The 12586-nt window shown below is 46.0% G+C and overlaps 1 protein-coding gene across 1 annotated transcript in view; it reads right to left on the bottom strand.

Annotated features, from left to right (window-relative positions):
* Slc35f3 (solute carrier family 35 member F3) overlaps nucleotides 1-12051 on the bottom strand; it is a 246689-nt gene extending 234638 nt beyond the window's left edge. The window contains exons 1-2 of the mRNA XM_013117999.3: nucleotides 11663-12051; nucleotides 11101-11330 (exon numbers count right to left, since the gene is read on the bottom strand). Coding sequence (XP_012973453.1) covers nucleotides 11101-11330; nucleotides 11663-11715 — 283 coding nt within the window. The 5' untranslated portion in view covers nucleotides 11716-12051. The remainder of the gene's footprint in view (nucleotides 1-11100; nucleotides 11331-11662) is intronic.
* Nucleotides 12052-12586: the final 535 nt, after the last annotated feature.

The raw sequence follows: 12586 nt of genomic DNA on the forward strand, positions 1-12586 counted from the left end.
TGGAGAAAGACAGAAGACCAAGTTGTGAGAAGAAGGGATAGGAAGGGCCCTAAGGCTGGAAGTCTGCTAATGGGCTCTGGCTTGCATGTGTTATGGAACCCCTGGATCCTCCCACGCCCATTTTCCTATTTTTTCTGTTAGGTATCCACCCCCAAGTCTTTCTGTTATCTGTTCTTAAATATCTTCTGTGAACAAGTAGCTGGTATCTTTCCCTATCTACCTTTGTTCCTCTAGCCCAGTGGGTCTCAACCTTCCTAATACTGCAACCCTTTAATACAGTTTCTCATGTTGCTACTTCATAACTGTAATTTTGCTGCTGTTATTAATTATAGTGCAAATATCTGTGTTTTCCAGTGGTCTTAGGTGGCCTCTGTGAAAGGATCGTTGAACCCTAAAGGGGCTGAGACCCACAGGTTGGGAATCACTGCTCTAATACTTTCTCATACTAAGTCTAACTAGTTATGATGGTCTATACAAAAGAGTATTGGGTAGTGTTATTTATATACTACAGAGATTAGTCTGTGGTTGGTCAGTCTAATCCCAAGATGTTTAAGGACACACACACACACACGTAAATGTATATGTATATATTAGGCATGTAGTAGTCTTGTAAGATGACCCAATACTGCCGGGTGGTGGTGGCGCACACCTTTAATCCCAGCACTCGGGAGGCAGAGGCAGGCGGATCTCTGTGAGTTCGAGGCCGGGCTGGACCGATAGCATCCAAAACAATACAGAGAAACCCTGTCTCGTAAAAACCAAAAAAAAAAAAAAAAAAGATGACCCAATATACAAAAAGAATGTATGAGAACCAATCTAATTTATAGACTGAGATGAGTGACTGAACTTCACATACAGCACTGTTGACCTTAGTAATGGATGTGATCCTACAAAAGCAGTGGGATTTTTTTAATGGCTGTAGAAATGAATGATGATGAATGGTAAATAGATCTGTGAGTAAGTGGGCATGCATTTGCAAATAAGAGGGTATTTATGTGCTGTTACTTCATCTGCTTTGGGAGGATTCACAAAAGACAGGCTTCATAGAAGTGTCTGGAATTCCATGCAGTCATTTTCTGGGATGTCTCCTGGTTCACAGGTTTCTCAACAACAACAACAAAAATGGTGATTATAGGACTGGGCAGAAAGTGCGTGTTAGCTTTCTGTTGCTGTAATGGATACCTGAGAAGAAATGTCTTAAGGGAGGAAAGAGTCACACTGGCTCACAGTTCTGGAGGTGTGAGGTCCACGCTTATACTGCCAGCAAAGCAGAAACATCATTTCAGAAGGGCCTGGAGGAAAGCATCTCTCTTCCCGGTGTACAGGAGGAAGAGAGAAGGAAGTGTCCGTGGATAAAAGCATGCCCTTCCAAGACAGTTCTCAAACCCCCCTCCTCCAATTAGGCTCTGTGTCCTGGCTTCCTGCTTCTGCCAATGGTGCCATCAAATTGTAAATCTATTAGAAGATTAGTCCAAACATTGATTAAATCAGAGCCCTCATGATCCTTTGTATAGGCCCCTTGAGCTGACTGACAGACAAGCCTTGGACACATGAGCCTTCAGAGGGACATTTTATACTCCACACAGCAGAAAATACCCTTTCTTCTAATTTCTGACCCAACACCCAAACTACTCAAATGTCTTCTGATGAAATCACTAGATAAATGTTGTCTATGACAGAACAAATACATTTATATCCCATAGTACCACCTTTACGGGGATGCTAAAAATTAAATTCTAAGTGGCTCAGGAGTAAAGAACACAGAGGACCTGGCTTTGGTTCCCAGCACCCAACCTGAAGCTCTCAACCCCTCTATAATTCCATCCCAGAGGATCCAACATGCCTTTCTGTCCTCCAAGGATACTGCATACATTCAGGCAGAGAGCCCACACTTATAAAATAAACAAATCTTTTAAAGAAGATTAAATTCCAATGACTCCAATATTTTATATGCACTTAACTACTGACATACAGTTGTATAAATATAACCACTGCATGAAATGAGATAATAACGGAAGTATTTTCATGTTCAATATTTGATAAATTGCTGACAGAGTTAAACGGTTTGAATAAACTCTTCGAGTTTGCTATTCTGGTTTACAGCATTTGGATTAATATTCAAAACATTTCTTCAGGCAATTGTGTGTGTGTGTGTGTGTGTGTGTGTCCATGTGTATGTGAGAATACCCATATTGCATATGTGTTCACCTGTGTGTACCCTCATTTCATGTGGATATGCCCACATGTACATGTGTGTGTCCATCTCTATCTCTGTAGGTGCATGTATGTGTGGTATGTGTGTGCGTGCACACATGTGCATGTGTGTATGTGTGGACAAGGAACCTAGAGATTGACAGGATGTTTTCCTCAAGCTTGTGCAGCAAACAGTTTACCAACTGAGCCATCTCCCCAACCTTCTTAGATGAATTTTGAGAGAGACAGAGAGAGGAAGGGAGAGGAGGAGGAAGAGGAAGCCATTCTTGGTATTGAATGTCAACACAATGTACACCCATCATGAAAAATATTTACTAAATGTCCACATGTGCATAGCATGAACAGAATGCTGCCCAAATTCAACTCATTCACACCTACAATCATAACTGTATCCACACTTTGAAAGAAGGCATTTTATGTATTTATTGAAAATGGGCTAGCTCAGTTTCTAAAATGAGAAACATGAAATTCGAGCTGACATACACAAGGAAGCACTTTCCTCGCTGCCTTGAATAAAACTTTTAGGACATACCAGATTTTTATAGACTCTATTATTGCCAGTAGATAGTGAGGAAGAGATAAAAATAATTTCCTAACAGATTCAGATCTAGTCCAGTTTCAGAGATGACACACAGCACACTGACTAGGAGAAGATTTGAATGTCACAGGAAAACATTTGTCAAACCAGAAAACTGTCTGAGAAGTTACACTGAATAAATAGTTCAGCATTCAGGAGTCCCAAACAGCCTGTAGCCTTCTGGGCTACAAACCATCTTAGTGAAGCACAGCATCTCCTACAAACATCATACATCAAAGCTACCCATGCTACAAATAAGAAACACTTGTGGCCATGCCCTAGGCAGTTGTTCAGAGGTTTGCTACCATCATATACCCAAAGAAATTACCAACCTCCTAATTTCTGAGTCCTTTGTGGTTCTGTGGCCACTCCTTTGTTCTACTGATGGATGCATACTGACTAATGCAGTGAACCAAAGCATCACAGGAAATATATACATGAGTCTGGGAAGACAGTGCAGTCAGTAGAGTGCTTGTCATGCAAACATGAGGACCTGAGTTTGATACCCTGTGCCTATGTAAAAAAAAGTAGAATGTAGTGAAGCATCTATCACAGAGGAGATGGAAGACAGGTGGATCTTTGGACCTCACTGCAGCCAGCCTCGCCTACTTGATGAGTTCTAGGCCAGTAAGAGACGCTGTCCCAGAAAGAAAAGGGATATTACCCAAGGAATGACACTTGAGGTTGACCTCTGACCTCCACATGCAAGTACCCACATGCTCATAAGTATGGGTGCACATGCACACACACACGCGCACACACACACATGCACACACACACACACACACACACACCTTTTCATGCTTTGACATGGGACAAGCAAATACTTAATTGACCTGGTGCATCCAAGTGTCACTGGAGTGTCTGGGGCTCTGTGCATAAGTTTTGTCAGAAGCCAGTAGTGATTTATTCCTTCCACTTAAGCATTCTTTGGGATGTGTGATAGTGACTGTCAACTTGACTAGAGTTAGAAACCTAAGAGACTGAGGCACACCTCTACATATGCCTGTAAGTACATTTCCAGAGAAGATTAAAGGGGGAGTACTGACTGTGGGGGAATACCATTCCAAGGGGTTCTGTGTGGAATACAATGGGGTGGTGGGAAACCAGCACAGTGCCAAACTCCCCTCCCCCAGCTTCCTGGCCCATGATGTGAGCTACTTTGCCATGGTGGAGTGAACTTTCTGAACCCAGAGCTGAAATAAATCCCTCTTAGCTTAGGATATGCATGCCACGGCAAGGAAACCAATGTAACTGGTACAGTATATCTTCTCCTATGTGGACCCGACCTAAAAATGGCTCAGGAATCTTCTCCAGAGAGAAGCCCTCAGCCACACAAAATAAAATCTGGCTTCTGCTCACGGAACATGGGGACAAGGGGGCCCTGGCATGAGAGCAGTGGTATCTTGGGGAGTTGGAGGAACTTCAACATGACCTTCTTCTAGGAGAAAAAAAAGCTAGACAGGCCTGAAAAGCAGCATGCTGTTTTGTGGCTCACACGCCTGTGACATCTCCAGCCTGGCCTCCCCTGCTTCCTACCCACACAGACAGAGAAGTCCCGTTTCACACCTTCACTCCTGCAACCACCCCGGACCTGACCACAGCCTCTGGGCTTGACTTCGTTTACTTAATGGTGCTTCTGTATGCTTCCCAGGCTAGTCTCAAACTGTTGGGTTCTAGGGACGATCCTATGCCGGGTTCCCAAGTATTATCTGGGGCTACAGGAGTGCCACCAAGCCACCAAGGCTAGCAACACAGCTTCTGATTTCAAATTCAAGTCCAAGGAGAAAGACACTGGCTGAAGCAGCCGAGCTGGAAGCTGACTGTGGGCTGATCCACCTGCCTAGGAGGAAGGTCATTCCAGCCTTTACCCGAAGACTTGGTAAGGGGCGGTTAAGGGCTTTCTGTGAGCTGGCAAAGTCTTTCAAAAGCAGCCTTGCCTGGTGGTGCTCATGAAGAAGGGCACGGCTTGTTTCCTCCCCCACTTAATAGATGAAACACCAGAAGTTCAGAGTGGACAGTGACTTGTATGTGTCTATGAAGGCACACGGCTGGGGTCCCAATGACTTCGATCCTCCTTAATGACGCTAAAGAACCTGAAAGTGTCCCCTCTGCTGCAGAGCTGTCCTTCAAGTAAGCATCATCAGACACTAAGGAAGGTGCTCAGCCAAGTTCGATGGCTTGTGCACAGATACATTCATTTTCTAATAAAAACTCACTGGAATGTTTCCAGCAGCACAAAGAAACCATCAACCAAGTGCTTTGTAATGAGACCTGGGAGAGACATCCAAACAGGGAGACCCTTCTGTACAGTGGGAGAGCCTGGAAAAGGGTATTTCCCTGGAGATGAGATTGAGCTCCTCACCAGATTGGAGGGGTTTGTGATGTCTGGGTCTATCATCTGAGGGATGCGAGGAGCACAGGACTTCCTGGAAAGTTCTGCGTGTGTGTGTGTGTGTGTGTGTGTGTGTGTGTGTGTGTGTGTGTGTGCCTACACACATGTGTGGGGGTCAGTGCTTCACATGATTGTCTACCTTCATCTCCCTGCAATGGTTGTTCTTGGTTGTCAACTTTGTCTGGAATTAGCTAAAACCCTGGTGACTATGTACAGTTAAAAGGGATTTCGTTCTTAAATAAATGAAGAGGAAAGACCCAATTTTAGTCCACATCTTCTGGGATGGGACTAATGTACTTTTAATATGGGCCACACCTTCTGTTGGTAGCCTATATCAAGTATATGGAAGAAGGAAGCTTGCTCTCTTTGCCTGCTTACTCACTGGCAAGTCCATTCTTTCACTGGCATTAGCACGTATTTCTTTGGGATCTCAGTGCATACTGAAGACCAGCTGAAATTTCCAACCTTGTGGACTGAACAACTACTGGATTATTGGAAAGTTCCACTGATAGACAGCCAATGTTGTACTAGCTGGACCACAGCCTGTAAGGCACTCTAATAAATGCCCTTTTTCTCTTTATATAGATACATGCTATAAATTCTTTTCCTTTAGAGAACCTTGACTAAAACACACCTTCTACCTTATTTTATTAAGACAGGGTCTCTAATTGAATCTGAAGATCACCAACTCTACTAGAATAACTGGTCAGTGAGCCCCAGGGGTACCCCTGTCTTTGCTCTCCAGTGCTGGGGTTACAGGAATGTGTTATCAGGATTGTCTTTTCATGGGGGCTGGGGATATCACTCAGGTCCTCATGTTTGTTTGACAAGCACTGGGCCAGCTAAGTCATCTTCCTAGGCTTTGGTTCTATGTTTTAATTTTCAAAACTCAGAACACACTAGTAATAGTTGATGTCTATTTACATTTGATAACCAAATTTTACTAACTGTTGTGGTTTGAATAGAAATGGCCCCCAAAGGCTCATTGCTTGGGCGTTAGTGACTGAAGCTACTTGACAGGGATTAGGAGCTGAGGTCTTGTTGGAGGAAGTGTGTCATGTGGATGGACTTTAGAGTTTCAAATGCTCAAGTCAGGCCCAGTGTCTCTCTCTGTCTACCGATTTAGAAACAGAATTCTTAGTTAACTCTCTCCAACACTATATCTGCCTAGATGCCACCATACTTCCTGCCATGATGATAATGGACTAAACCTCTGGAGCTGTAAGCCAGCCCCAATTAAATGTTTTCCTTTATAAGAGTTGCTATAGTCATGTTGTCTCTTTATAGCAATAGAACTTTGGTTAAGACACTGACATATCAGAAAATGCTGTCTTCCAATGATCTCCAGACTTGCCATCCACCCACTCTTTCTTGTAGGTTTTTTATCTCTTGTGTTCCACATCATCAGTTTAATTCTAGAAAAGCACGTCACAAGGAAATCATCATTGTCTCAAGTGGGTCATTTCTAAGTTGCTGATTTGATTGGTGTTATTCTGAAGGGCCAGGTCAGACAGAAATTGTGCTCTGCTGACCTCAACCTGTCACCCCATTATGCATGAAGCCTTGCCAGCAGCTTATGCACACAGAGTAGTCTGAAATCATGTTAAGTAGCCATTTCTGAGTCGAAGTACTCCAGCCTGGAGGGAAGCTCCTCAAGATTCCCAAAGTTCTGAAAGGAATCCCAATAAGACTGAGGAAATATGGAAGGAAGTAAATGTCTTAAGACCCAGGAAGTAAACAATGCATAAGTTTCAGAAAGTCCCTCAAATTGAGAAGATTTACAAAGCCCCCTCCTTCCTTAAGATTATAGAAATAAGAGGGACTGAGGAGACTCAGACTATCCTATAGCATGGAAGACACTCTCTGACCTGGTGACTTGCCTGCAAGTTCTGCAGAAGGCTTCAGGGATTCAACTTCCACAAGCTGTCACCATGTCCAGGTAGCTTTCAGTGCCTTTGAGTTATCCCTGTTCCTGTACGTAACTTCTCAATGACACTCCTGTGAGTAATACCAGTAAACTCACTGGTTACCAAATTGGACTTCAATAGTATGGTTCCTTTGGCCTGTCATTGATTCCCTATCTGGGGTGATTACACATTTATCACTGTCTTTTCAGGAGTGGTGTCACACAATATCTAGCACAGCAATCAAGAAGAGTGTCTTCCCCTCTCTTTACCACATACAAAGCCACTGAAATGCTTGAGTCAGGAAGACACAGAAACATCAGTGTCCTTTTCACCAGGTACCATTCAGTGCCCTACATATTTATAAACTTCAGACAGAAAATTTCCACCCTCACTCCCTGCATGCTCCTGGCCTAAGTTCACACTGTCCATAGCTGGTGGGAGTGAGCTAGAGATGGGTAGCTTGTAGGGAGGGACTAGCTTGCCTTCCACCCTATGAATGAATTGACACAAAACTCACCAGCATTCTAAAATTAATTCACGTTTATCTAAACGTGCTATCGCTGCTCATTTTTATCTCAACATGCTAGCATGGCATGGTATTAATGAATACATATAAAAGCAATCAACCCTCTTTGGAGTATTTTAGGCCAGGCACTTTGTGAGGAGACCCAGAAGAGACATCTGCACAGTGAGGCATGACCCCGTTTTCCACATAGCTATTCCTAAAAAGTGCTTCTATTAGGAAAGTATTTGAGAGAGCACCATTCGGGAGCCATTAGGGGATACTTTGACAGAGTGAAATGTCCCTGCTCAGAAGAAGCACAATTTCTTAGTTTCTCCTGCACTGACCTTACTTTAGCTATTGGTTTAAGGCAATCTGTGTCACCCTTGCTTCTGGATGAAGATGCACCCATGCTAGGAGCTTCATATTCTATTGCCTGGCTCTGTGTCTTGTCATGGGATGAGTGTCCCCAAAGTGCCTGCTAAGTGAAGAAGCACCCGGAGGTTCCATCTGGGATCTCAAGATGTGCTATTTCCACGTGCAGATAAGCCACCAATTCCCAAGCATGCCAGGTGCTGCAGCCTGCCTGTCCACATAAACACATGGCACTCTCAACTGTGGCCCCTTTTCCTCCCATCTAACCTCCCTCCCAAATCATGTCTTTATCAGGGAAGGAAGCAAAGGGAAACAACTGAAAATATCCTAGTCACCCATTTTCCTCTGCTCCAGACTAAGGTAAGGAGGCAAAGGATGCTGTTAAGAGAAGCTGAAGAACTCTCTAGAAGCTATCATCAAGTAGAGGGATCATGAGAGCAGAAGCGTCCAGCTCCATGGAGTATTTAGAAGACTGTTTATTCTGATTTGACTCATCACAAAACTCCAAGGAATGACCCAAGAGGACCGGAAAGGTGAAGGGAAACCAGAGGGCCTGCTTCTTGGTGTACATATTTAGGGCTCAGAGTAACCAAGTAGTTCTGAACCAAAGGTGCTCCCTACAGAGGACATCTGTCAGTGCCTAGAAACAATCTGGTTGCCAACTGGGGGAGGAATGGCAGTCTTCTGTCATCCAATGAGCAGTAACCCACTGACAACCCCCACACAACAAAGAATAATCTAGAAGGTTCAAAGGCTTCAGACTAAAACAAAGCTTAGCATCAAGAGTTCTGTTTAAGTAGCTCAGTTGGTAAAGTTTGTCTAGGAAGCATTGGGGCCTGAGTTCAATCCCCAGAACCCACATGAAAACGCAGGGTGTGGTGTTACCTGTCCAAGCATGGAAGAGGTAGAAACAGGCAGCTTCCTGAAGAATTTGACGGCCAGTTAGCCTAGCCTACTCAGCAAATTCCATGTTTGTGAGAGACTCTGTCTCAAAACACAAGCAAGGGGACAGAACTTGAAGAATGACACCCACCCAAGGTTGTCTTCTGCCCTGTGTGGACCTGTGCATGGGTGTGCTTAAGCACTCAGACACGCTCGCGCGTGCGCGCGCGTGCACACACACACACACACACACACACACACACACACACACTTGACTTTGTAATCCCTGTCTCTCTAGCTTGCTGAGTTCATGTATTAGACAACAAACTAAGCAGTGAACTGGGCCCACGGATGGATATGCCTGTGTTATTATTTTCAGAGTTAGGTAGAAATGGCAAACAGCAGAGCACTGCCCTAAAACTTCTTCTGCTGCATGAATAAAACATCAGCGCCTCTAAATTTAAACTTAAAGCCAATTAATTCATCAAAATGTCACTTGTCACCTAAAACATTTTAGTAGCAAGGGAATACCTTGGAAGAAGAAAGAATCCTCACAGGGCGAGAGGGAATGAGTGAGGATTTTGTCCACAGGGCAATAACGACCGCAGCCTTTCCTACTCCGCCTATTCCTTCAGAGGAGCCTTGGAAAATGGTGTTTAAGAATATTGTTGGTGGCACAAGTTACTCGCTCTTTATGTGGCCTTTCCTGGGTCTTACTATAAAGTATGTTCAGCATAGTCATCATGTCCAAAAGCTGCTCACCAGCCCCCAAAGTCACAAACCTCCACCACTGCTTTTACAGAGTGCATAGAGCCTGGGACACATGCGACCATAAAAATAAACCTTATTATGACTTCAGGGGCTGAGAGATGACTTCTCAAAGCCTGTAATTTACAGTGCTGCCTTTAGTTGTATGAAAGCAGAGAATGTAGACACAAAACACAGAATATCTATTTTCTAACAGAAGTTCCCAAAGCGGGACGACAGGATCCTCTTCACACCCCCAGGAAAGTCTGAAAGTCCCGACTTCTTGTTACTTTGTGCTGAGCGGCCTTCGGCGACAGAGAAGTCCCTTCTGCAATGGAAAGCCAATGCAAACAACAATCCTAGCAGCAGAAGCAGAGGCAGGGAGACACGGGAGCATCAGAAGGATTTCTACATACAATCTTCACAGACTTTTAAGGTCAAATCAGGCCATTGAGATCAAGCACTCAAACCCTGTGCCTTTTATTGCAAATAACAAAATGAACAAGCTCACAGCCAAGTGCTTGGACTAGAAGGTGTTAAGAATAATATAAGCAGAGACACACTGTTACTGGTGAATATTGCTAAATTATAAAACAAATGTCTAGTGTTTCCCCCTAAAAACCATCATGTTGTAGTTCTCAGCAATAAAAGGTTAAAAATTAATTCAGAATTATCAAGCTGCTAGTCTAGACTTTCTTACAAATGAATGACTCATGCTCACTTGTTAAACCCACTGAGGGGGCAAGTTGCAACCCTTTTGCAGTGTCTAACTACAAAGGTATAACACAGATTCTGATAATATCTCAAACAGTGTCTTGAGATCTCAATCTCGATCTCTCTTTCAAAGAAAATAAGATAAATGCCACCAAATGAGTCCTGCCCCCACAGGCAATGGCTCACCATAGCAGACAAGGTCAGCAGCTGATGCCCAGGGTAAATTTGAGTTAACCCACCTGGCCCCAAGAACTCACTCATCTTTCAGACACTCACTTAAGTATCTAGAAAGATCCAAATAAAATCCTCGCACTTAGAAACCATACAATCCTAAAGCAAAGACACAGAGCTAGGTTCAAGGAATCTTCATCATTTGTATTTGAGAGAGATAGTTAAAATGCAGGCTGCCAAAGACTGAGTTTTCCTGAGCTAAGGGCGACAGGATCCAATCAGAACCCTACTCAGGCAAGGACTTTGATTCTCTGAAGCATTTCTCATGGACAGCGACAACAGGCGTGCCTTCAGAATCACTTAGAAATGGGCATGTGTCTTGGGGTGGTGGTGGTAAAGATGTGTTTGGGGAGCAGAAAGCAGAGAGAATGTAACAGAAAGCACCCCTCATTGCCTTCGGGGCAGAAGAACTGCCTCCAGGCTTCTTTATTGAAGTTGCCAATCCGCGTGCAGGAGGGAGGGTGCAGTGATCAATATCTCTGGGCTTCCCTTGCTGCTGTGTCTCTGGCAGGGAGACGGACCACCAGTGGGAAGGGGAATTACGTGGGGGTCTTACTTTTGTAGCTCGTCGCCCAGGGCTGGTAGCCATAGTAACCCGTGATGCGCAGGATCCGTTCCTCGATGGACGTGAGCCCCACTGGCCCGCTAGTAAGGTCCTCCACGGATCGCGACCATTTCAGATCCTCCTTGATCGCCTCGTCCACCACCAAGTACTTAAGCTGCCGGAGCTGAGGGCTGATGTCCGACAGTCTCCGCGGGCTGACGTCCGGTGACCTCCTCATGCCACTGAGGCCACAGGAAGGCAGGATGAGTCAAGGGCAGAGAGGGGGAGACATCAGTGAGGACCGGTGAGGACCCATGGCTGTTCCCCTCATGCTGCTTGCCATATGCCCTGTTCCCCAGCACCTAGGCGTCGGGTCCTGTGCCCTCCCCTGGGCGCTTCGGGCAACGTGAGCAGGGGCGAGTGGCCAGGAGATGATGCTGAAACTTCCCCGGCTCAGTCGCACACGACTGTTCCTCCCTCCTTCCCTCCCCGAGCGTGGCAGTGCGGGCTTTGCAGGGTCGAGGATGGTGGGTGCCACCTGCCCGCAGCCCTCCCACTCCAGCGGGGCACTCACACAGCGATGCTCTTGGCCCTGGGAGCGCTGCCGGGAAACTCTCGGATACCCATGGGCAGCGGCAGCGAGTGGCCCCGGGCGCCCAGAGTGGAGCGGGGGAAGCAGTGGCCCGAGCTCCTCGCAGCTGCTGCGAGGGTCCGGAAGCCCGTGGGTCACCGGCGCGGCTCAGCCAAGCCACTCCAGGCGGGTCCCAGGCGCCGGCTGGGAACCGGTGGCAGAGCTGCGCCGCACCCCCCTCTTGTCACCGCCGGCGCCTCAGCACGCGATCGCGGACGCCCGAGCTCCGGAGAGTGCCCGGCAGTGCGCTCTGGAGCCACCGGGGCGTGAGGCTGTGGCGGCCCCGGCGCTCATGGACCAGGCGGGGGCGCGCGTCCCGATCCCCTGCCACCTGGAGTATGCCGGGTTTTGGGCAGTCCTAGTTCAGCAACCTTAGGGTGTGGGACTTGTCATGGTCCTGGCTTTCTGGTTTTGACACGTGAATCTCGGTCTTTCCCCACACCCACACCAACACACACCACACCAAAGCGCGGTGCTACTCTGAAAGCAAAAAGCAAACTAACCTGGCGTTTCACACTACGTGGCAGATTGGACGAAGTGGCGATTGCTAGGTCAGGCAGGGTGCTCAGCTCACAGGCTCAAGGATGAGGCCACTGCTGCTTCTGATCCCTCTGCAGAGTCCTAGTTAGCTTCCAATCAGTTTTTATGCCCTGCTCCCAAGCCATTCCAGACCACCAAATCGCCCTCCATACCGCGGTTATTCACTGAGCGCAAATTTAGGAAATAAGCAGATCTAAAGAGAGAAATATAGCTTTATCGAGTCCAAAAGGCTACATTGAATTATAGCTAGACTCTACTCTAGTTTTTTTTAATGTAAGATACATTTCCCCCAAGAGATCAATGTGCAAGCTTTACTTTATGTATTGC

The sequence above is a fragment of the Mesocricetus auratus genome, unplaced genomic scaffold (assembly GCF_017639785.1).
Source record: "Mesocricetus auratus isolate SY011 unplaced genomic scaffold, BCM_Maur_2.0 Super-Scaffold_100013, whole genome shotgun sequence".
NCBI lineage: Eukaryota > Metazoa > Chordata > Mammalia > Rodentia > Cricetidae > Mesocricetus > Mesocricetus auratus.